Source organism: Ipomoea triloba, chromosome 4, assembly GCF_003576645.1.
Source record: "Ipomoea triloba cultivar NCNSP0323 chromosome 4, ASM357664v1".
NCBI classification, from domain to species: domain Eukaryota; kingdom Viridiplantae; phylum Streptophyta; class Magnoliopsida; order Solanales; family Convolvulaceae; genus Ipomoea; species Ipomoea triloba.
Window position 1 is genome coordinate 15,270,699 of NC_044919.1, and position 27,195 is coordinate 15,297,893.

Sequence of the window (27,195 nt, forward strand, 5' to 3'; positions counted from 1 at the left end):
AAGGTAAATTAATAAACTGTATACAAAAGATTTTTGTATGCAACACAAAGAAGTATTGAGAGGGAAAAAATTTCTTTATAAAAGTGTGGAAGACACAAATTTCTTATATTTATAAAAGACTTTTAACCTAACCCAAAAAGTATAAATACATAATTGAGTAAATTTAATATACTTCAAGTCACAGAAAAAAAGAATATTTCATTGATATTATGGAATTAGATTTCTATTGACATAAACTTTTCTAAGTCAAAGATAAAATTATTTTAAACTTCTTAACTATCTAATATCCTCTTAATTTACGAAAAAATTCACAATCATTATCCTAGAAGATATGCATTTGGTGTATTGAATTATATAGTCCGAACTGTTTTCAAAAAAAAAAAAAAAAAGGTATATAGTCCGAACTCAGTAAGCAGTGGCGCACCATATATTATACGATCTCCAGCCTATCCCTCCCTGTCTGTCTCTGCTTGCCTGCCTTGTCACTTTTGTAATTCTCTTTCCAACATTATACTATACCTGACCCCGCACTCAACCCTCTCTCTCTCTCTCTCTACATAGACGTACATATTATATACACTTATGCGTTTATATCCGACTCACTCATTTGAGAGGGGAGAGAGAGAGGGGAAGAAGATTTTGGATTTTGAATATTTTGGATTTTGGAATTTTTTCGTTTTGGGTTTTCAAGATTGTTGTTGTATATATGTACTAAGTATGATGTGAAGTACAGGAGACATGCACGCGAAGAATAGGCTACCGAGCAGCGGACACAGCAGCCCATCAACGCCGTCGTCGCCGCGCTCTCGGTCGCCTCGGGTCCGCCGCGGCGGAAAACCCGGCGGTCGCTTCACTCCGGGTCAACCCGCCCCGAGAACCCTCCCCCAACGCTTCGCCTGGATCCTCCTCTCCGTTCTCCTCCGCCGCCAGGGCATCTTTCTCTTCGCCCCCTTGCTTTACATCTCCGGCATGCTCTTCTACATGGGAACGGTGTCGTTCGATGCCGTGCCTATCATCAAGCACCGAGCCACGCCCGGCTCCATCTACCGCAGCCCTCAACTATACCTCAAACTTCAACCCGAGATGGATTCCGACAATTCCTCCGCCGATGCGGTTAGTTTTTCTCCCAATTCGATCTCTGCTTCTCCTGATTTTCGGTTTTCTATTCATTATTTATTTCGTTCTAACTTTAACTGGGCGGTTGAAAGCGACTTGGATGACAAATTGACAATGCCTGCGTTGATTTGACACTTTCTGGGACTGTTCTACTAATTGTGGTTATGCTTTTAGAATTTCACTCTTAACTTATAAATCAATTCAATCTTTCACTTTCCTCACTCTAATTTTGATGTTAATGTCGAGCTAAGCCATAATTTGAATTGGAATTTAGCTGTTAGCATTGGTTGAATTAGAGAGATTTGTGTCTAGATCTGCAATTAGCTTGTACTAGCTGTGCTCACCCAATGCTTAGATGGTGCTGGGAGAGAAGGTAACACAATGCAGTTCTTTTTTGCAGTGTACTTGGAATCCTAAAATTAAGATTTGGTCTAACAATTTTCTTCAATAATGCTAAAGTGATGAAGACATGGTAATATGGTACATCCTTTTGTGGCATGACTTTTGTAAACACAAAATTGTATACATTATTGGGTTTAACACCGTATTTGTATGGGTTTTTGCCACCTGCTGCATTTGATGCTCTGTATATGTATTGTTTTTGGCTCCAGCTAAACTGTAAATTTTAAAATATAAATACAATTTTATTGTTTAAAATACAAAAAGCAAAGTTTAATAAGGACATGGTAGTGTGATACTATGTGGAGAATTGATCAAATGATTGTAGTTGCCTAATGAAGTTACCTGAGATTAGTGAGGTTCCTATTTCTTTATCTTTGTCTGTGTGCTAGGGCCCATGTATGTGAATAATCTTTATCAAGTTTCTTGATTTAATTATTCTGGAAATGCTTCTCTAGCATTACTTTGAGGTTCATTGACTATCAAGTTGACAATTTAGTGTGTTTCACACAAGTTGCTTGTATTAACTGGCTATATGATCTGACTGATGATTCGTGTAACCAGATGTTGATAAGAGGCACATGAGTTTTACTTTTCATAATTTTCTGTAGATATCAACGATATGGAAACACTCTTATAAAGGTGATGAATGGAGACCATGCACAAACAAGTCATCTGGAGGTACAAGATATATAACATAACTCATGAGTGAATTTTGTGTTTTATTAATGTATTGTGGCTGTATCTGAGTCTTATTTTCTAAGAGCTTGATTTTAATATTTTTATTCACTTTTCAACCTTTTTGTCAGTCACTCTGTCTTATGTATACCATTTTAGTTTTTTAATTTTTAATTTTTTCTGTTTAAGTTGCTGTTAGGTTGTGTTAGTTATCCCTGTTATTGCATTTAGACAAGTGTGAACTCTAGCACAGTTTTACAAGTCATGCTTTATGCCTTTATGTTTTTAGAAGAACAATATGCCAAAGTCTTTCTTCTTCGCCTGTCAATTATTATCAAATTTACATATCTTTGTTCCTCGCTAAATTAGGCACAAAGGATTTTAAAAGATAGGAATCCCAGATTTCTTTTGTTACTGATAGCCCAGCACGGATTCCTTTAGCAGCTGTTTTGACTATCTCTAGAAATGGAATAGTTGATATGTTATCATAAAACAGTGTGCTTGTGATTGGTATTGAAGCTGATTCATCTGGTGGGAAATGTATAATTTGTTAGAGCAATGCCTAGTTGTAATGTTCAATTGATTAGATCCTTCTCTCATTCTGACTAATGCCAGTTCTTAGTTAATTATTGTTCAGAGAGATATATTGAGTGGCCAATGTTGCAGAAGGTGCTAGGTGTTGTGGAGAAGACGACTGGATGGCTAGACGTTTTGGCTTCCTTTTTTTGGGTTTTAGGGATTCACTATTTTGGTGGAATTTCAAAAAAAAAAAAAAACAAAAAAAAAACAAACAAACAAACAAATATTTTCAAAAAAAAAAAAAAAAAAAAAACAAACAAAAAAACACTATGCGACTTGGGTGCCTAGTCGGCTAGCCGACTAAAAGCCGCCTAGGGCTGAAATCGTCTCGGCCTAGGGATGCCTAGTGCCTAGTCGGCTGCCTAGGTTGATTTTTACAACACTGTGAGTGGCATTCAATGGATAGTCTAGAACCTAGATTCTTCCTATGTACTTGTGCTTGATTCTCATTGCCTTCACAGTTTCCTATGCACTTTACCAACTGGTGGTTGCACATGCATTCTATCAAAGCAACATTGCACTCAAACCCACTTTTTATTGTTCAAAACATAAACAGTTGACAACAATATAAGTTGGGAAAATTTCTTGAAGAATCATCTTCCTTGTTGCTGTCATTTCATTCATTTGTTTATGTGAAGCTGTATCCTAAAACCATATTTTCTGCTGTGGCATCATATTGATGAAGCTCATTTGCATAAAACTGCTTTAGTTGCCATTTTTATTCATTATGTTAGCTTGCATTGTTTTGAAATTTTTGAACTTTGGATCCCTATGTTCCCGTGATTTGAACATGCATTTATGGCTGCACCTATTGTTTAGTTGTTTGAATGTTGACTTAGAACAAAAGAACCAGGTTGTGTAGATGCTATCTAACCCCCATTGACCTCATGAACTTCTTATAATGTATGTAGTTAAAAGTGAAATCCATGTCTATGATTTTATGAATTTTTAACTTCTACTCTTATAAAATGAAAGATCAATATTTATGCTTTTGTCATTCACCCTTCCAACTTCCTTAACAATACCTACTTGCAGTATACTAAATAACCACAATTTTTTTTTTTTATCAATCTATGATATGCTAGGTCTTATAATGCATTCATGATACAATACATTTAAATTCCTGTATTTTGGTAAGTTGTGCACTAAGATTGCATTACATGTTATTAGGTTTACCTGAATCAAATGGGTACATTTATATTGAGGCCAATGGTGGTTTGAATCAGCAAAGAACATCAGTATGTATTTCAATCCATATATATATATATTACCAAAACCCAAAACTGAAATTCCATTTAATAAGTCTTAAATACGTATTTTACTATAATGGGATTTCTGTTCCAGATATGCAATGCTGTTGCTGTGGCTGGTTATCTTAATGCAACCCTTGTGATTCCACACTTCCATTTTCATAGCATTTGGAGGGATCCAAGGTAAGTTATCAAGTCTATTTTCCTCTTTTATGTGCTCATCTTGGTTTTTATGAATTTATGTAGTAGTTCTGAAGATGCATATCAGCATATGCACTAAAGTACTTGTATAAAGTGTCATTAAATTGATATGTTTGTTGAAATATTTTACTTGGTAGTTGGAACTAAAGTTGCCATAAGGAAGCAGTCATACCTTTCTCAATATTGGTCACATGTACTAGAATCAAATGGTTTTTCCTTGAATGTTATTTAACAACTATAGCCCATTAAGGGTTTGCTCAAGGTAATTTTCATTTTGATATTGCACTGGTTTTACAATCTCCATCTCAAAGAACAATATGTTTTGTGCTGGATTATTCATACAGCAAATTTGGAGATATTTATGATGAAGAGTTTTTTGTTCAAACCCTGGAACATGATGTACGGGTGGTGAATACACTTCCTGACTACATTATGGGAAGGTTTGACTACAACATGAGCAATGTATACAACTTCAGGATAAAGGCATGGTCTTCTATTAATTACTACAGAGACACAGTTTTGCCGAAGCTGCTTGAAGAGAAGTGAGTTTCTGGACATTTTGTTCTTGTCTATCTTCATTCCTTCTTTCTTTGTTTCAACATTGCAATGCCTATATGGACTGGAGGTGTATCTTGGGTCTAATGAATATCCATGATTGTAAGCCTATTTTGGGTCCAATGAAATCCTATGACTGCAAGGATTAAATTTGAGTATGTTACTTAATACTAAGCTCACCATATCATCCACATAAAGCTTGCCACATGCAAAAATGCAGGACATGGAGGTGTATCTTGGGTCTAATGAATATCCATGATTGTAAGCCTATTTTGGGTCTAATGAAATCCAATGACTGCAAGGATTAAATTTGAGTATATTACTTAATACTAAGCTCACCATATCATCCAATAAAGCTTGCCATATGCAAAAATGTAGGACAACATGCCCCATAGGGATTAAACTGATAACTTATTTTCTCTTAAGGAACTGAATTGATTTTATATGAATATTTGGAAAAGTGTAATTAATATTCCATCTGGATGGATAAATTTACTGAGAATCCAAATTATGTAAATGATGACTTTGATGTTTTTAAGCTGTTATGGAAGCAGGCTTTATGTGAAAGATGTGGGACCCCTAACCATTTCATGTAATCACATGGAGTTATACTGTTATTTAAGCAGCAATGCTAACATGTAATATCTGTATGGTGTAAAAGATAGTTGAATTAATGGACTATTTATTTATGAAGTTACTGTTCTTGGAGCTATTAATCAATGTATTTCCACTTAATAATTACCATTCACCAATAAGTTTCATAATATTTTCAACACAGGATCATCAGGATTTCCCCTTTTGCAAACCGCTTGTCATTTGATGCTCCTCCTGCAGTTCAGAGGCTTAGGTGCTTGGCTAATTATGAAGCCCTTCGTTTTTCAAATCCCATTTTAAGTTTGGGTGAAGCACTTGTTGCGCGAATGAAAGAAAGGAGTGCAAATAACAGTGGCAAGTATATTTCTGTTCATCTTCGCTTTGAAGAGGTTAGTCTTGTTGGAGCTGAGATTGCTACATCTATTGGGCTTCACTGGTTTAAATGTTAATTATCTTGGTTGTTTCTTTTTTATTCTCTTTGACAGGATATGGTTGCTTTCTCCTGTTGTATATATGATGGTGGAGATAGTGAGAAAAAAGATATGGATGCTGCAAGGGAGAGAGGATGGAAGGGGAAGTTTACAAAACGTGGTCGAGTTATCCGTCCTGGAGCTATTAGGTTAAATGGGAAGTGTCCCTTGACACCTTTAGAGGTAATATCTATAGCGTATTAATTAATATTCTACAAGAACAGTTTCATTCCCGGTACCTATCTTTCTTAATCCAACGACTTTGGAAGTTGGTCAAAAAGATAAAATACAATTTTCTGTTCGCCTTTTCAATGGTTGTAGAGACCTTATTTTAATAATAGTAATAATAGTAGTAGTAATAATAATAATAATAATTATTATTATTATTATTATTATTAATTATTATTATTTTTTTGAAGTAAAAACCACCTTGTGATGATTGGGGGGTTTGGTTGGATTCACACCAATTTGTTAATACCAAAAGAATGTAGAAGAATTTGAGTACAAAGATTTCATATCTTTGATGTTCTAAATATTGTAGTATATAGTTTTCTTTTGATTATTACCTTATAATGTTGTCTTACTACAAGAAAAATTGTTGTATGCTACAAGCCTCATCTCCAAGTATTTTTACAATTACTGTTATCTACGTGTGAATTTGTTTGATAATGAGGTTTCTTTTATACCTCTATAAGGATACTTCACATTGAAATTTTAGATGGATATAATTGATTAGTAGGTTGTTTTCACGTTCTGTGCTTCAATCCTGTTTCACTAGACCTAAGAACTCTGCTTAAAGAACTGTTGATGGCAGTATGGATGAGGTTCCTATGGCCATGGACTGTAGTAATGTTATTTGGTAAATCCTTAATCCATAAAATAATGTCTTGTTCTACTTTATAATATGCTATGATGCTATTCTTGAAATAGCTGGCTGCAGCCTACACAGTTGAATCTTATTTAATTATGAATTAGGGTCAGTACTTCACTAGCTCTCTTGAAAATTTGCTTTGTTACCTTTAGTGCCTTGACACATGCTTTGCTGTTTCATTCTTTAATCTCTCTCATTTATCAGGTTGGTTTGATGCTAAGAGGGATGGGTTTTGACAAGACTACATCCATCTATTTGGCATCAGGAAAGATATATGACTCTGAGAGATATATGAAACCACTATTGGAAATGTTTCCTCTTTTACAAACAAAAGAGATGCTAGCATCGCCAGAAGAATTGGCTCCATTTCAGGTGTAAATTTGTTCAGTTCCCCTATGAATGCCTTCTTGTAGAACCTCGTTATATGTTGGACTTAAGGTAACTCAGTTTATTGCATCCAGAATTATTCGTCAAGGATGGCTGCTATAGACTACACTGTTTGTCTTCACAGTGAAGTATTTGTGACCACCCAAGGAGGGAATTTCCCACATTTTCTACTAGGCCACAGAAGATACTTGTACGGTGGGCACTCTAGGACAATCCGGCCGGACAAGAGGAAACTAGCACTATTATTTGATAATCCAAATATTGGGTATGCATTCTTGCAACGTAATTTACTTTTGATACTACTGATTGTATAGTAGACTGCACTTGAGCAAACATATGATTGAGAAGATCATAGAAAAAAATGATGCTTTGAATTGGGTTTCATTTTATTAATTTTCCCTGACATCGCCAGTTTTTTGGTCTATTTTGCTTGAATATGGTGGATTTTGTTTCCAGGTGGAAGAGCTTCAAGCGCCAAATGCTAAATATGCGAGCACATAGTGATTCGAAAGGGATTGAGCTGAAAAGGCCCAATGATTCTATATACTCCTTCCCTTGTCCAGACTGCATGTGCCGCCTTAATAAAACAAAAGATTCAAGATTGTCGTCTGGGACGTGATCCCTGAAATGAAGGTTGTGTTTTTTGTTCCTGTAATTTGTGTGAACATCTAGTTGCTAACCCCAGTGATTCTTTCATTTTTTACCCTCTTTCTTGTATTGGAGAGAGGTCAACTAGTTGGATTTTGAAAGGCTTGCGTTCCTCCGGGGTCGAATATGATATTTTACGGGGCATGTCTCGATGGGTAACTGCTCTTCAAAGATGATGGAATTGAAGACGATTTTCCACTCCATAGTTACCCACCCAGGTGTTGATAAATTTCACTTATCTGACCAAGCTGAAAATTGACAAACAGAAAATACATTTTCCACACTGGTTTTGCTGTAATTGTATTTTTGTACGTTACTTGTTCAGTAGTATGTTAGACCATAGAAGATTGACGATGAAGAACAGTATAGGATTTTGAAAATGCTTGGGTTCCAATTTTTATTTTGGATACCCACCCCACCCTACCCTTTATGTGAAATTTAATTGTTTGATGTTCTCGCTTGCATTGCATTGCATTATACTCTATTCCTTGCACAAATTAGACTTGGATAGCTCGCTCTTGATTTCTTCTACCAGGCTGTCCTTTGAGCGTTGATAAGTAATTTGCTGATGTGGCGTTTGTGATGAGATTTAAGTCTTCAACCTACCATCTTACTCATTTTTTATTTTTAAATAGTACTCCGTAATAAAATAATACGGAGTATATGAGTTGACATGCCAATATCATATTATGTTGATGTGGCAATGATGATGAGTTAATATGCTAGCAAAGTTAACGATTATACTAACATTGACAATTATTGGCTTTAGGGTGTGTTTGGTAACCTGTAAAATGACTTACGAAAAATGTTTTTCGAGTTTTTGGTGTTTGGCAACGTTCTTAAAAATGCAGTCAACGAAAAATGTTTTCTGTTGAGTGTACGGAATATTTTTCGTAAGTTATTTTCTGGAAAAATAAAATAACATTATTCTAATATTATTATAATTTTTTATATTTTAAATAAAATAATTACAATATTTAATTATACAATTCTACCTATTTTTCAGAAAATAAACAAAACACAAGATGACAGTTTTTTAGAATACATCTAAACACTGGAAATGAAATTCTTTTTCGAAAAATAACTCATTTTTTAGAAAATATTTTTCAGAAATCATTTTCCTCATTCCTAAACAGGACCTTAATTGTATCAACTTTTAAATCAGAGATTTAGTTGATCAAAACTCTATAGCACATGGACTTCCTATGTACTGGCATTTTTAAATAAATAAATAAAATTTAATTTTAGGGTGTGTTTGGTTCACATATGGGAATCAAAATCAAAATGAGAATCAAATACTTGGTAATGGTAATGAATTTTGGTGAAAGTATTTTGCATGTTTGGTAGTAGGGTAGAATTGAAATAATTATCAATATTGATGTTTGGTTTTGTATGACCGTATAATAGGAATAAATGTTTTAAAAAATACAAAAATAAAAAATCAATCCTAATATAATGACATACAAAACATCAATATGGACAAAAAAAAATCAAAACAAAACTCTAAAAGTACTCATTCGAACTTAAAAATTAGATTGTCAATAAGATGGAATGATACCCATTTTTAATTAGGGAATGAGATTTTTAATTGAAGTAGTAATCAAATCTCATATTTATGTTTTAAAAAGTTGTCATTTTAATGTTTAAGGTGTGTGGTTTGTTTATTAATTTTATAAACAATTTCATGAATTTCTTTTGAACCCATATATATATATATATATATATATATATATATATATATATATATATATATATATATATATATATATATATATATATATATATATATATATATATATATATATATATATATATATATATATATATATATATATATATATATATATATATATAGGGTTGCACTCTCGTGCGAACTCTCGCCCAGGTAGGAAATGAGAACGCTCCATAGCCGTCCACGTGCCCAGATCAACGAATCAGATGCAATTTTAAAAAAATGACGCGGTGGCATTTTCGTAAATAACTGGAACTTTGGTGCACCTAGTTTCACTTACAAGTGCACCTATTTTCGCACCTATTTTCACTTACAAGTGCAAGTAATTTACCTTATTAATATTCATGCACCTATTTTCGCAAATACTTTCACTTACAAATGCAAGTAATTTTCCTTGTTAATATTCATGCACCTGGGTGCAACATAGGTGCACCTAGTTATAACATAGGTTGCACCTAGTTATAACATTAGGTGCACCTAGTTATAACATTAGGTGCACTTAGTATTGATGCTCACTGTACAATTCACTTGCATCTGCAATACATTTTACTTGCACTTGTGCAAGTAATTTACTGTGTTAACATTCATGCATCTGGTTGCAACCTATGTGCACCTAGTTATAGCAATAGGTGCACCTAGTTATAACATTAGGTGCACTTAGTATTGATGCTCATTGTACAATTTACTTGCACTTGTAATACATTTTACTTGCACGTGTGCACCTATTTTCACTTGCAGGTGCAAGTAATTTACGTTGTTAACATTTATGCACCTCGGTGCACGCACCTATGTGCACCTAGTTATAACATTACGTGCACCTAGTTATAACGTTATGTGCAACTACATTCCGGACACGTGGCGCGCTGTGATTCGTCCGCAGTTCTCTCCTGGGCGGCCAGTACGCACCTGAACGCGATCCTATATATATATATATATATATATATATATATATATATAGAGGTTCCAAAGGGTTTGGCAACGAATCTAGACGGGGGTGAATAGGAATAGATTCATTAGATTTTTGAAAATCTTTACGAATCGTTAAGTGCAACAATTTAACAACTCGCTCAAAGTTCTGTATGCACAACGTAAATAAGTTAACCATTTTTAAATATCATTCATTGCACAAGTGTTTAGTAGATAAAATCTTAAGTTCGCAACGCGTGAAGTGTGTAATGCAGTGAGTAAGTAAAGAAAGGGAAAGTTTTTATAATGGTTCGGTTGTTAACGAAATCTACTCCACTCTACTTCACAACACGTGAAGGTTTGCACTATCTCGTTAATACAGAAACCACTAAGGTTGCTCCTTGTCACAAAGCTGGACACAATCTTGCGATACAAGTTTTTTGACTTCATCAAGTCTACTCTGCCTCTAACTACTTATCCAAGTAGTGAACTGAGATGAAGATATAAATTTCTTCTTTTTCCTCCAACTGAGAAGCTTGGCTCTTGGAATATGAAGATGTGAAATGAAGCAGCTAAAGTCTTCTCGAAAATCTAGATTTAGAACTTGTAAAATGTCTCTCTCAAAACTGGTCACTAGAACTAGATGATTCTCAAGCTTTTAGTACTTTGAAATTTTTCAGACCAACACCGCATCCTATAAGAATGGAGTATTTATAGGTGAGAAAATTGTCCCGTTGGAGACGAAGACAAATCTTCATAACCCTGTTGACCAGTGAGTAGAGACTGTTGGTATTAGTACTATTTTAGCCGTTGGTCCATAAGGTGCGCTGACATTTGTCCTTTAGTACTACACAAAGGACATGACATTTAATGATAGTTGACTTAAAGATCTGTTCGTAGGACTCGTTTTATCCTAGACAAATCTTCTCACACTTAAGGTTTTGAGCTATAAACGCTCAGAGAATGTCTATGGTTTGTCCTATCGAGTTATTTAACGACTCGTTCCTTTGTTCACTCAACACTATTCGTTGGCTTTACCAATCATCCCATAAAGTTTTTTTCCTAATTTTGTCCAATATTCAAAAGTTTCTAATTTTTGTCCATGACTTTCAAATTCTTCCCATTACTATCGATTTCCCTAGAAAAACACACCTATAGTAACAAATGATATGTAAAAGAGAAGCATAAGATAATCCCATCAGAGAGAGTTTAAACTGAAATGAAATAAAGCTCAACAGAACTCCCATTATTTAGGTTAAATATTACATAGAACCAATGTCAGAGAGAGAGTGTGTCTAAACTGAAACAAAGCTCAATACAACTCCCATTCTTCCAGGCATGTTTAAATATGCACAAGTATAGATTTTGCACTTGGTAATTGCAGAAGCTTCTTAAACAACACTGTTGGAGACAACCCACCTGCAGCTCAATATCAAGAACTGTATACGGGCGCCGGATCAGTAGCCCTCCTAATCCTGATCCATTGTTCACACAAAAGTAAACATCATTAGCAGTTATTGAGGTAGTAACTCATTTTACATTCACAAGTATATGAATCTTAGGTGAGCCAGCATGTCTCTCAATTTGTTTTGCTATTTTCTCAGTTACATAGTCCACAGGTAGGGTCATGAGCCGGGCTTGTTATCATCATAGTTGGAGCAGACGCCACTCCATGCAAGTTCATAACATTTCATGACATCATTATAGTACTTGCTTATCTAATACTGATGTTATTGGGTTTCACCCTTATGGTTTAATATACATCAATTATTTATTACCCAAAAAAAATCATCTTATACTTCCTATCAGCTTCTATATTGCACATAAGAAAGACAGCTATAACAAGATAGCAGAAGATACTTATGCATACACACATTGGTGAAGAATGCACCAACCATGCTTTTAAGTTTAAAAATACATAATAAATTAGCTATATGTGTCTGTATCATGGTGTGTTATACTCGAATGATGATTGCTTAGGCATTGGGCTGGTTTGCCATTCTAGTTACTTGGCGAACATCTAGTTTTTTCAGATTTAACTCATTTATGTTACCATCTTAAAGAAAAGGAGTATGCACTCAGTTTATCAGTTCCCTTGTATTATTTTATTTATTTCAACACCAGTATGGAACATGCTAATCCAAGGGAGGATTTGACAATTTGTACAATATAATTATCCTGAATATACTTTGAGTTTACAAAGCTCATTAACATTGAAAAACCAAGTGTTCAGCATCTGGAAAATTGGAAATTTTTCCACAAGAAAAATGGAAATGGAAAACATTTTTCCAAGATTTCCACAACTTTCTAAACCTGGAAAGTGGTTCTCCAAAATGGACAATGCAGATTAACAGAACCTCACCTTTTTTAACAGTGCACTGTTTTTTTCTTTCTTTCTTTCTTTTTTTTTTGGAAAAACAAAAACTTTCCAGTGGGACCCATGGCTCATTAGAGAATGGAAATAGAAAATTGGAGATCAAAAAATGGAAAAAAAAAATAGTTAAAATTAAACAGGCAGGACATCTTTATTGACCAAACCGCTCCAACACTAAACAAAAGCTTAAACTGATTCTACTACTTTTGACTAAGTGAAAAAGTGTGGCATCACCAATTACAAAACACAAATCAAACGATAATTGGAACTAATAAAGAACTCACCAATTGTCTTCTGACCATTTGCAGCCAACAGTATCTACTACATGCAAACTGTATGCATGCCTTGATTTTTCAGACTGATTCTCAAAGCTGTAAAAAAATATCGGTATGTTACAGAGTATAAACTCAAAGGTGCATATGGCAGAGATATAGTCAACAATCAATCCGGTTATTAGTGAACTTCTTACCTTTGGTGGATAAGATCACCATGGATGACAACCAAAGTGCCAGCTTTAACTTCAATAGGAACAAAATCTTTTTGGTCATAGAGTGGGGATGGGTTATCAAAATGAACCCCATTCTCATCTCGAATGAATCTCCTCACAAGACCATCTAAAGAAATGAAAATAATTTTTATTTTTGATATGCAAAAACTATATTGCAATTTGTAAAAAATAAAAAAATAAATAAAAGAAGAAGCAATGATACTTTTATGAGACCCTGGAATAGCCCAAAGACAGCCATTTATAACTGTTGCATCCTCTAAAGCCAGCCACAACCCCGTGCAAGTTCGTGGCTCAGTATGCAGAAATGAGTTATCCTGGTGTGGCACTACTTCACCCCCAATACCTGGTTGCTGAAAAGGAAACTTGAAATGTCACTCAAGAAAGCTAGATGTCGTGCAAGGAATGAGGTATACTTAAGGAAATTATGTTAGTTCTGTAATTTATGCTAATTGAATATCAAGTGTGGAATGAGGTGGTGATCAGACATATGTGCAGAAACCATTCCTTTGGTTCCTTTCTCTCCTTTGAATAGTTTCATACTCTCAAAGACCCAAAAAAAAGGGGGAAAAAAACAAAAACAAAAACAAAAGATTCAAATTATAAAAGAAAGAAAGAAACAGGAGGTTCTCTTAAAATTAAGACCAGAGGTATGAAAAACAAAAAATTAAAAATATTATTCTCTGTGCGTCCATGGAAACTATACATCACTCAATAAATCCTCTATAGAATTTCAATGCATGTGATGTGCTCATATGCGTGAGACACGCAAAATTTTCAGCCAATCCACAGGGAACTAGTCAGACTTCTTCCAGTTTTCTACATGAAAGATTTTGTAGCAAAACCAGGTAGAAATCAGTAAAAGCTGGTAAAAATAATTTAAAACTTGGTTGATTGAATCCTATGAAGAGTGAATATGAACAAAAGATTTCCAAAATATAGACCCTTTTAGAGACACTAATTTCAGTTATTATAAAAAATTACTCTAGTAATATTTCTATTATTAATTTACTATTATACATATCAGGTGACAAATTAAAAAATAAAATAAAACCAACAAACAAAAATGACACACAAAAGAAGAGCAAAGTACAGCATGAATAGCCTACAAATAATTGAAGCCACAGAGTAACAATAATAACATTAGTTACCCAAAGAGATTCAAATTTCATTTTTCATAGTTCTTCAATTTTATCACCACTACCATTAATATGTGTCTTGGATGTGTTAGGACTTGCATGCCCCTTTTAAATTGTCGCAAAATGTTAAGATGGGAACATTTTGGGGTCTGAAGCATTATTGTGTCTAGGATGGGTATGTGATCCTAAATTTGTTGTCTATGCTTTATAGGTTGAATCATGCCATGATTCATCACCCTTAATGGTGTTGTCACTAATTTAGTAAGTCATCTCAAATCTCCAAGCTTCACGTGTTAGTCTCACATCCACCACATCTGTAGTTGGGGGATTTCCCAAAAAGTAATTTTTATCTAGATGTAGTGTAACTCAAGTGTTCGGATATGCAGGCATCTGCCTTACTGTGTTGGCCCTAATTTCTGCATCCTTCATAACAGCAGTCGAGAGTTTGACTTAAAATATAATAAAATAAAATAAAATTAAGTACTGCTTATTTCCAGTGCAACATAACTGCTGCAATGTAATGTGGGAAAAGCAGCAATAGATAGTTTTGTCTTTCACAACATGCATTCCAGAATGCCAGTAAAAAAGGTACCTTGAATATGTACATGGATTGAATGACCACTGGCCTATTGTAACCCAAAGACTGGAGTAGGCCTGACATTCTCTCTGTACTAGAGAACTTCTTAAACACAGGATCAATTTCATCCAAAGCTGCCAAATTTCAGGCAATAAAATATCCAATTTAAGATATAAAATAAAAATAAACATTGGACAATGCTCTAGTAATTCAAGATCATATGGCTTAAATTATGATTAGAAGAGAGTCAAAATGTTGAAAGTCTCAGACTCTCAGAATGTACATTATTAAACAATTCAGTAAGGGCGTTTCATTCAGGCATACCGTGACCAACTTTGTTTATTGAGAGATGCTTTGGCTGCTTTAAGTTGCCATCATCCCCAAATGCTTTCTCTGTAAATTATACAACTACCTTTTGAAAAACCCATCAGCCAAATCACAAGATACATACACAAAATAATCGACAACAAACCTTCAAAGAAAAATGAAACCTTATCAGCACTTTCAAAGAAGAAATTGTCACTCGTATGTTGCTGAAAAAAAGAAAAAAAAAAAATCAAAAAGAAAAGGGGAATTTCAGAATATTTTGAGTTGAGTTTTTGATATGGCGGTATTAATTAGTCGAGAATAAGAGTTGACCTGATTCCTGGTGGAGAAAATTGAGGCGGTGGAAGAGCAATCGAACGTATCTAGCAACTCCTCCATTCTCTTCCTCATCGAGTCTATCTCTTCTGCACTGGAAAACGATTCCAACACAAGATACCCTGAAAATAGTTCCACTCACTGCATTAGTTCCAATGCTAATTTACATGTAATTGTTTGCTTTACATACAGATATGTGTATATGCATATGAACAGAGATGTTAACCTTGCGAATTGAAGAATTGGAGTTGATCTGAACTGAGACTTCCAAGGATTCCCATGTCTGCGGCCTTTCTCCTGATTTTGGTCAAGAAATGTATAACTTTATATACCAACTTGAGTGCTTTTATTTATGAGTTTTATCCTCCATTTTTTTCCTATGTGATATGCACAAAGTGTCAAATATACCTCCAAGCCAAAAATAGATTAGAAGATTGAATTACTTACTTCGACTTTTTATCCTTTAAGCAACCCACTTGACTGTTTTTTTTTTCAACTTTAGCTATAAGAGCATCATTATCAATGGAGTTTTTTCGCTATATTTTAGCAATTTTTGTAAGTGTGATTAGAAAAGAGAAAATTAGAATGGATAGAAAAAAAAATTTGAAATAACAAAAAAAATTAAAATGAAACTGTTGTCAGGCACGCCACTGCACGCGCCCGCTGGGCGCATTTGTGCTTTCCACGCACATTTGTGAAGCTAAGTTTAAAAACATGTGGGTCACATTTTCTGAATAAACCCAAGCACTTGCAGATGAGTCTTCACCCCCTCTCTTCCCATGTGGCACTTTTTCTGCAATAACCCATATAATAATCCCTGATAGGAGTGCTCTAATAGGCAAAATGAGAGCATTTTTTTATTGGGATAAGGGTCCCTCAAAACTATACTCATTTGTGCAATTAGGTCTTTTAACTTCAAAAAGTTCCAATTAAGCCTTTACACTTGTTATTTTAGAGCAAATAAATCCTCTGACATATTGGTGACCTGTTATTTCAGGTGAACTAAACTTCTGGCAAATTCTAATGAACCTCCGACCAAATTTCGGCGGGTAAAACAACACCGGAAAAGTTGCGTTTTGCCAGAGAGGTGACCCGCCTTCTCCGGCAATGTCGCCATCTCCAGTTCGACAGAGATGGAGACCAAAATGGTCTCCATCTCCGTTCGACGGAGATGGCGACACTGCCGGAGAAGGCGGGTTCTCCGGTAGAATGCGACTTTTTCGGTGTTGTTTTACTGGTCGGAGGTTTGCCGAAAGTTTAGTTGACCTGCAATAACAGGTGACAAATAGGTTAGAGGGCTTATTTGTTCCAAAATAACAAGTTTGATGGCCTAATTGGAGCTTTTTTAAGTTGAAGGGCCTAATTGCACAAATGAGTATAGTTTGAGAGTCTATCTGACCCTTATCTCTATTTTATTTTATAAAACAAAACTTAATATTTATTAATACTTACATTTAAATAAATAATTAATATTTTTTTTATTAATTATTCTTTATAATAGTACAAATAAAGATTAAAGAGAATTTAATTACAAAATATTATTTTTGCAGTATTTTTCATACATAAGCACATTAAAAAATAAAATTAAATTAAATGTGTGGGTTAAAATTTTTAAAAAAATAAATGAGGGGAAGAAATCCTACAATTTGATAAGAGAAGTGAAGGTATTAAAAGAATTTGATATATTTTTCTTAAAAAGTTTTTTTTTTTTTTTAAGTAGCTTTCTCAAATTAAGCACTTTTGGATTTGATGACGTTTTAATGGACCAAGCTGACCACCAATCGTTATACCCTGCACCACGGTGCACATAGCAATGTGCACCACGTACGTAAACGACGTCGTTTCGATGTTAGTGGACGCGGACGCGAATGACTACAGGGAATTCATTATCTATAATACACATAATCATTATCTAGAATACACAGAACGTTTGCCTAGAATACACAGAATGTTTGCCCAGAATACACAGAATATTGACACAAAATACACAGATGTTAGTGGACGCGGACGCGAATGACTCTAGGGAATTCATTATCTATAATACACATAATCATTATCTAGAATACACAGAACGTTTGCATAGAATACACAGAATGTTTGCCCAGAATACACAGAATATTGACACAAAATACACAGAACTCATCCTCCTAATATTTGAATGCACAACCACATCACAACCTATGTTAATAACATGAATACACAGAATATTGACACAAAATACACAGAACTCATCCTCATAAACATTCGAATGCACAAACACATCACAACCTATGTTAATAACATGAATACACAAAATATTGACACAAAATACACAGAACTCATCCTCCTAAACATTCGAATGCACAAACACATCACAACATGTGTTACTAACATGAATACACAGAACGGTTGCCTCGAATACACAGAACGGTTGCCTAGAATACACAAAATGATTGCCTGGAATACACAGAAATTAACATAAATACAGAAATCGACCGAAACGGGAAACGTAATTTCCAAAAAAAACGGACGGTTAATTTACAATACTCAAAACGACGTCGTTTACGTACGTGGTGCACATTACTATGTGCACCGTGGTGCACGGTATAATTTTCCGCTGACCACAAAACCATGTTGATGTGAGAAAATATGGAGAAAAAAATAATTTTATATTTGCGGGGCCTAACACCCTTCAAATAACACCGATGGGCTATAGTTGAATGCATAAAATAACAAGAGATAAGCTTAGTGTCAATCTCCACTACTCAATTAGAGAAACTAGGGGTGGGCGTTTCGGGTTTTTTTCGGTTGCGGTTTTTCGGTTTAAAAATTTTAAACCATTCGGTTTAACATTAGAGTTTGGTTCGGTTTAAATCCCCAAATTTCAACGTTTCTTAATTTTCTGAACATACTATCACATTATCCATAACCAAAATCTAAACATTATATAACAAAATAAAAGTCCAAGCATACTACTAAGTACTAATTGTGAGGTAAAGAATAATTGCAGCAAACAACAAAAACGCAAAGTAGAGAACAAGCTATAAAAAAATCAAATAAAAAATTTAAGAGATATACCAGTGAGAATAGGAATTAAACGACAGACAGAACAGACATCAAGGGACTTAGATTTACTTCTTTATTACTCCGTATTATTTTTATTATTGTTGTTGTTGTTGTTATTATTATTAAAACCTAAGAAAGTTCGGTTCGGTTCGGTTGTTAATCGAACTGTTCGGTTTACAAGAATCCCGAACCGTTCAATTTTTTATTACTAGTTCGATTCGGATCGATCGATCGGTCCGGTTAGTTCGGTTCGGTTCGGATAAATCGAACCGAATTGCCACCCCTAGGAGAAACTGAACAAAAAAGATTGACAGTTTAGTAGCTCTCTATGATGCCTTGTGATACTTGTGGAGTAAACCCCATGAGTTCAATTTTTCCATCTATTCGAGGTATGGTTGCACTAGTTGAGCAATTGGATTATTTAGATAATGGTGGAGGTTATCCCAAAATAATTCTTACAACACTTATAAATCAAGTTGGAAGAACCACCCCAATATCTCTTGGGGAGGCAATAATCAACGTAGAAAAAATTTTCCACTAGGAGTTCAGTAACAAGTTCCATCAAAAGAGAAGAGGTCTAATTTTAAGGATATGCTAACTATATTTATGTAGTCCACTCTGGGTTTCGTGCAACAAACTCAAGAGTTCATGATGAAGCAAACTGATAATAAGTTTTGTAAGACAAATGCCACTCTCAAAAGTCATGAAGACATACTTTATAATTTGGGTAACCAAGTTGGGTAGTTGGCAAAGACAATCTTAGAAGGGTTAAAGGAGAGCTTACTAAGCAACACTGAGATCAATCCGCATGAGTAGGTTCAAGCAATCACCTTCATAGTGGTAAGGAATTACGAACAAAGGAAAAAGAGTTTGAGAATCCTGTGGATGTCAATCGTGATGTTCCTCCACCAATTAAAGAAAATGATAAAGAGTCTGAGGCAAGGCTACCAGTAAGTGAGTATAAACTACCTCTGCCTTATTTAAATTCCTTAAGCTTTTCAAGCAACTACACATCAATCTTCTTTTTGTTGAGGCTTTGGCATAGATGCTTAAATATGCTAAATAAATTTCTAAAGGACTTGCTCATTAACAAGAGGAAGTTGGAGGAGCTTTCTGTAGTGACCATGAGTGACGAGCGCTCTGTAATACTACTCAACAAGATTTCAAAGAGAGTACAGTGAATGATCCAGTGAGTTTTACTTTGCATTGCTTTATTGGCAATTTTCATGTGGAAAAAGTTTTGGCTAATTTGGGTGCTAGTATTAATTAGATTCCTTATTTTTGGTTTGTTGTGTTTGTCAAAATTGATAAATTTTTCTTCCTTTCCCTTCATCTGGTGCAAACCCTTTATGGCTACTACATGAGTCGTCATTGATGTTCTGTGAAAGTCTAGACAGAAGAAGAGGAGGGGAGGGAAATAAACTTTTAGAGATATTTTAGATATTTTCACTTAACTAAGTTTTTTTTTGAATACTACTAACTCTATTACAATGCAGTATCTGTTCATAACTACTTTCTCAACCTATTGAAGCACAAGAGTCTCCACTGAGACTCGAACCCACCACCTCCCTATTGAAGCACAAGAGTCTCCACTGAGACTCGAACCCACCACCTCCCGTCCACTGAGACTCGAACCCACCACCTCCCTATTGAAGCACAAGAGTCTCCACTGAGACTCGAACCCACCACCTCCCGTATAAAGGGAAGGGTTTCACTTAACTAAGTTAAGCTTTCAACATTTCCAAAAGGCAATGTTAGACTTCTTAACTAAATACTCAAGATCAAAAGGTTGTGTAGTGAAAAATAAGTTTTGCTAAAACAAATAAATATGTGAGAGTAGATATGGTAGAAAGTAAGGTGCTGATAAAGTAAATGAGACAGAAGATTTTATAGTAGTTCGAATGTGATGTAATCACTATTGCAAAAATCCCCGCCTAGGCCGTCTAGGCACCTGTCAAGGCGCTAGGCGGTCCTAGACCGATGCGAATTGCTCGCTAGGCGTCCGCCTAGGTGGCCGGCCGCCTAGCGCCTAACTCGGCCAACTGGGCCGAGTTAGTAGCCGACTAGGCCGAATTTGGCCGAGTTAACTCGAGCGAGTCGGCCTTGTTAATTTTATTATTATATTTATATATATTTAAATTTATTTATTTATATAAGTAAGAGAAGTAAGAGATATATATATATATATAATATATAATATAATATATGACATACACCCACGCACATGAATTAATTTTTTTGTTTTTATAGGTCGCCGCCTAGGTACCGCTTAGGCGCTAGGCACTAGTCTACCGCCCGACTAGCGCCTAGCGCCTACTGCAACCATAGATGTAATACTTTTACTTCACTCTTCTCCTAATGTCCATGAGAAATTCAGTATTACCACTTTCCTTTTACAATTACAATGAATGAAAGACCGAGTGCTATGATCACGAAGTTAGCATTAATCAACAGGTTTTCACAAGTAGCTCATGTTACTCTTCCTCTATTTACCCTCGGTAGAGATGCAACACTTCAACATAAAGGACAAAAGAAAACAATTCCATCTAAGAGAATTTGTGAAAATGATCTAAATGAATCTCATTTAAGCTAGAGTCTCTTGAACTAGATGAATGACAAATATTAGTAGAAGTCTTGCTACTAATACTCATTCTATGTGCCCAAACTCATGCTACTCTCAATCATTTTTGCTTGCTGAAAACCTTTACTACTAAAAAATCTTGATTTACTGATGCAAGCCATATGCCACAAAAAGTTATTTTGCTTGTAAGAGTCTTGCTGATCGTAAAAACTCATGTTGTCACAAAGTCTTACTTTATGAACCTCTATTGTTGAGTAAAGCGTTGTTGTATGATGATGTTAGCAAATACATTAGCCTAGAACTCTTGTGTTGTGAAGTTGTTCTGTATTATGTAGACTCTTGTTGTTGCCAACTTTTGCTACTTGTGACTTCAATGTGACGTCAACGTCTAAGACTTGTTGTGTTAAATCATCCTTGTTTTTAACACTTGGGTGATTTTGTCCAAGCAAAATCTGATTATTAACATACAAAATTATAACATTTTTGGGGGGTCTAATATCTAGTCCATTGGTCTTTGACTCATCAAGATCTAATTACATTTTTTCTAATATTTTTTTATTTTTGATGATGCCAAAACCTATACTCAGTCTGTGAGTCATTGGCTGAAATTTCAACTTATGAAATTTACAAAACTTAAAATTTTATTTTTATTGATATTTCAACCCTTCATGAGTTTAACATCAAACTTTTTCCATATTATTGTGTTTTCCTCAACCCTACTTTGACTTTACCAACTTTTTATTTTCTATATTATTGTGTTTTCCTCTCGTTAGTTTCACGAGCATTTTTCCTCTCGTTACTTTCACGAGCTTTTCATTTTCATTAGCATAAATCGTTTAGTTTGGTTTCGACAAGTGTTGATCTTATCCTGGGCGAGCAAAAAAGAATGATGACGAAGACCCAGATCTTTGATGAAGCTTTAAACTCACTGAAGGAACATAGCTTCATAGTTATGAAATAGTCTGCGATTCAAATTTTCTATAGTATAGTTAGAAAAGTTGTTTCTATGTCTGACTGTAAGGAATGGTTTACCATTTCATTGATCATTGATGAAAATGTTTTATGTTATGAATTAATGGAATAGCTACGTTTTACCTTCAAAAAAAAAAAACATCAAACTTTTTCCTAAGTTTGATTTCATTAGATTTTTAATTAAATATTACCATAATTATATTTAGTAATTTATCATATCTAAAATTCTTGCTTAAATAATATTAGTCATTTAATCATACCATAATTATTACTCAAATTATTTACTATACTTTTACGAGGCGTTTGGTTGGAGGAAATGAATTAGATAAGAAAGGAATTGTAATTCCATGGGAAAAGAATAATGTGGAATAATATTGGATTTTAAATTCCAGTGTTTGATTTGCAAGAATAAAATTACTGGAAATTTCAATTCCAATTTTGGTATACATGAGAATTGAAAAGGAATAAGTAGTATAAAGTCCATCATGCCCATTATTTTTATTGTTGTTGTTGTTGTTGTTGTTGACAATGCAAATTTTCATTGACTATTGCATAGAAATAAAGAATTCATTCGCTATTATAAACAAAGTTAACAATCACACAACTCACGTCATTCACTATTGCATAGATCAAATTTAGGTAAATACGCTATATACACATATCAAATTTAAATACTTGAGAGTTTTGAGAAAACATACTCGATTAAGGTTGGACTAGAATGATTATTGGTCAGGAACGTCGTTCTCTGTTGATAGTAGTCGAAGAATTATACATGCTATAATCTAGAAGGCATGTCATGTATCAATTTCAGGTTAACAAAGGGGAGAGGTAATTTTGCCTCAGTATTATCTTTTTTTTTCTTCCTAAAATACACGAAATTAAAATCTCAGGAGAACATGAGATTCTAATTCCATTAAAATGAGGGAATTGCAATTCCGTTCAACCAAATGAAGAAATTTAGTTACTTTCGAAATTATGTGAGAATTAAGTGGAAATAGAATTGTAATTCCCTCCAGCCAAACATCCCGTTAATATAATATAAATTCTACAACTATAAATTTAAAAAAGAAATTATACGCTATTATTTTTAAAAAATATTTTAACATTGAGTATTAATATTAGTATATATTTTTGTGAATTAAAAAATACTACTCCCTATGTCCTATTATATCTGTCCTACTTACTATTTATTGGTCAAACCAATTCTTACTTTTTGTTTATTTTCTTTAGTATTTTTATTTATTTATTTTTAATTTCATTTTTTTGTGTTTAATAGTACTTTTAGTAGTTTCTAAATATATAAATTTTATATACTAATGCTAAATTTAATATTATCAAAATTGAATTAAAAATAGGGTCACACTTGTGTGAGACCGTCTCACGGATCTTAGATTTGTGAGACGGGTCGGGTCTTTTGTTATATGGATCAATCACATGCCACCTACAATCTCACGCTGCTCCCTACTTCACTTTATGTTTCTGCCACATGCGATTTCTTCTTCAGAATCTATCAACCTTGGCCTTCATTCTTCGATCTCATCCTCTGGTCCCACTTCCTGCGATTGCATCTTCTGCCACCACTTCCTTCGACCTCATTGATCTTCTGAGCTCGTCCTCCTCCATCTCCTCCGACCTCATCGATCTTCTGCCTCCGACCTCATCCTCCGGTTCCATCTCTTTTGAATTTCTCATCCTCCCATACCCTCCGCCTCCTCGTACCATGTTCCCGTAACAATGATGAAAGTGATGAAGCAAATCCTTTCCACCAACATTATTTTCATCATCTTCAATTCCTTGTTAGTAATGATGACTAAAATAGGACATTGAGATTACATTAAAACTCATCTAGCGTATCCTCACAATACAAATGTAAATTTTTAATACATTCATATTTAATCATTTTTATTACATTTTACATTTAGACTATACAGTATTGTGTTTAATATTTAAAGTATTAAATATATCTACCTTAAATAGTGTACTAGATTAGTTCTATAAAGTATTACATTTAGACTATAAAGTATTCTATTTAAGGCTTAAATTATTAAATATATCTACCTTCAACTGTGTACTAGATCATATTAGTGCTATAAGTATTACATTTCAGCTATAAAGTATTGTGTTTAAGGTTTAAAGTAATAAATATATCTACCTTAAACCGTGTACTAGATTAGTGCTATGAAGTATTACATTTAGTTTATAAAGTATTATTTTTAAGGCTTAAAGTATTAAATATATATTCACCTTAAACTGTATACTATATTTGAGCTATGAAGTATTACATTTAGGCTATAAAGTATTGTGTTTAAGGTTTAAAGTATTGATTATATCTACCTTAAATTGTGTATTAGATTTATGATATAAAGTATTACATTTAGACTATAAAGTATTCTATTTAAGGGTTAAATTATTAAATATATCTACCTTCAACTGTGTACTAGATCATATTAGTGCTATAAGTATTACATTTCAGCTATAAAGTATTGTGTTTAAGGTTTAAAGTAATAAATATATCTACCTTAAATAGTGTACTAGATTAGTTCTATAAAGTATTACATTTAGACTATAAAGTATTGTGTTTAAGGTTTAAAGTATTGATTATATCTACCTTAAATTGTGTATTAGATTTATGATATAAAGTATTACATTTAGACTATAAAGTATTGTGTTTAAGGCATAAAGTATTAATTATGTCTACCTTAAACTATATACTAGATTATAGCTATGAAGTATTAAATTTAGGCTATAAACTATTGTGTTTAAGGTTTAAAGTATTGATTATATCTACCTTAAATTGTGTATTAGATTTATGATATAAAGTATTACATTTAGGAAATTGTGTATTAGATTTATGATATAAAGTATTACATTTAGGTTATAAAGTATTGTGTTTAAGGCTTAAAGTATTAAATATGTCTACCTTAAACTGTATACTAGATTATAGAGTATTAAATATGTCTACCTTAAACTGTATACTAGATTATAGCTATGAAGTAATGTCTACCTTAAACTGTATACTAGATTATAGCTATGAAGTACTACATTTAGGCTATAAAGTATTGATTATATCTATATTAAACTGTGTATTAGATTTCTGTTATGATGTTTTATTTACATTTAGGCTATAAAGTACTTCATGTGTTTAAGACTTAAAGTATTAAATATATCAACTGTGTATTAGATTTGTGATATGAAGTATTACATTTAGACTAAAAAGTATTATGTTTAAGGCTTAAAGTATTAAACATATCTACCTTAAACTGTGTACTAGATTAGTGCTAAGAAGTATTACATTTGGGCTATAAAGTATTGTGTTTAAGGCTTAAAGTATTAAATATATCTACCTTAAACTGTGTACTAGATTAGTGCTAAGAAGTATTACATTTGGGCTATAAAGTATTGTGTTTAAGGCTTAAAGTATTAAATATATCTACCATAAACTGTGTACTAGATAAGTGCTATGAAGTATTACATTTAGACTATAAAGTATTGTTTTTAAGGCTTAAAGTATTAAATATATTCATCTTTTAAACTGTATACTGGATTTGAACTATAAAGTATTACATTTAGGCTATAAAGTAATGTGTTTAAGGTTTAAAGTATTGATTATATCTAGCTTAAATTGTGTATTAGATTTATGATATGAAAGTATTACATTTAGGCTATAAAGTACTGTGTTTAAGGATTAAAGTATTAAATATATCTACTTTGAATTGTATACTAGATTAGAGCTATAAAGTATTACATTTATGCTATAAAGTAGGGTATTTAAGACTTAAAGTATTAATTATACCATTAGAGCATAACTTGTTGAAAAACCACGTCCTTGTTTGATTCTTCTTCATGATACACAAATAATCATAGGATTTTTATATGACAAGCTATGGCTGGTGCAAACCTATCTACAACAAGCTTAAGAACCAAAGGGAAAAAAGGTTTTGCATTTTGGAATCATAAATATTGCAATGAGTGAAGAAGATGAAATCGAGTACAAACTGGTGAAATTCATTTGGCGGCAACTAGTAACTAACACAGTGAGGGTGAGGTAAAGTGCGCAAAAGGAGTAGAGGCAACTTTTCAACATCTTCATCGGACCTTGCAACTAGTAGCAGAGGGTGAGGGGGATACTATAATTTCTTTTTATAATTTCTAACTAAACTTCATTTAGGATTGAGCCAGGGGAGGCTGGGGAACAAGCAAAATCACATTCATCTCAAGGCACTAATTATGAATCCTAAAATTTGCATTTCGAATGCACTACTGTACATGGATATAATCACATTGAAAGTTCTCACAATGATCAACCTCATGGAGCTCTAATAAAATTCAAACACACAAAGAAATGGAGACCAATTATCTCTCAAATCTACAACAACCCTCTACAATTAACCTCCAATGAAGAAATGCAGGAAAAAAAACTCGCAAAAACAACCGGCGCCATTGCATTTGAGAAATTACCGCGCAGAATTTGATAAAAACTCTTGTTGTTGTTGTTGTTTACCGGAGTTGAAGGATGCGGCAAAAATGGAGGCGGAGTAGATGTGAGGAGGCGGAGAGCTTGAGCGGAAGAGATGGGAGGAAATGGAGAGGGCGAGCGGCGGAGATACGAGGAGGCAGAAAGCAGCGCATATATGATGATATGGGAAATCAATCTTGTGGCAAAAACAAAGAGGGAGAATCGATGAGGTAGAAAAAGCGGAGGGTGAGAAGCACATGGTGACCCGAATAATAAGCGACTCGACCCGTCTCACACAAGTTTTTGCTTTAAAAATAAGTTCAGTCAAACTTTATAAACCGAACCGGACAGTATTATGAATAAGTGTCATATTAGAGTTAAAGTTAAAACCGAATATTGGTGTGATAGCGTTGGAACCAATTGGGTTCCCCCACCTAACCATTTCTATGATTCTATCTTAATTCCATCCGATCTCTCGTCCCCACCTCTATCATCATCTTAAGGTAAGGTAAGGTAAG

General features: G+C 33.9%; 2 protein-coding genes across 2 annotated transcripts; one reads left to right on the forward strand and one right to left on the reverse strand.

The window, feature by feature from the left end:
• The first annotated feature begins 464 nt into the window (after positions 1–464).
• Positions 465–8,212, forward strand: LOC116016680 (protein ESMERALDA 1). The gene is made up of 10 exons (XM_031257045.1): positions 465–1,113; positions 2,127–2,196; positions 3,943–4,010; positions 4,117–4,205; positions 4,568–4,765; positions 5,557–5,761; positions 5,858–6,025; positions 6,918–7,085; positions 7,175–7,365; positions 7,557–8,212. The coding sequence occupies exons 1-10, from the start codon at positions 739–741 to the stop codon at positions 7,717–7,719; spliced, it is 1,695 nt and encodes a 564-aa protein (XP_031112905.1). The 5' UTR covers positions 465–738; the 3' UTR covers positions 7,720–8,212.
• A 3,375-nt stretch (positions 8,213–11,587) lies between these two features.
• Positions 11,588–16,003, reverse strand: LOC116015244 (phytanoyl-CoA dioxygenase). Its single transcript, XM_031255273.1, has 9 exons — positions 15,850–16,003; positions 15,621–15,745; positions 15,454–15,514; positions 15,306–15,374; positions 14,997–15,115; positions 13,471–13,618; positions 13,230–13,374; positions 13,045–13,131; positions 11,588–11,861 (listed from the first exon to the last, which is right to left on the reverse strand). The coding sequence occupies exons 1-9, from the start codon at positions 15,902–15,904 to the stop codon at positions 11,819–11,821; spliced, it is 852 nt and encodes a 283-aa protein (XP_031111133.1). The 5' UTR covers positions 15,905–16,003; the 3' UTR covers positions 11,588–11,818.
• Positions 16,004–27,195: the final 11,192 nt, after the last annotated feature.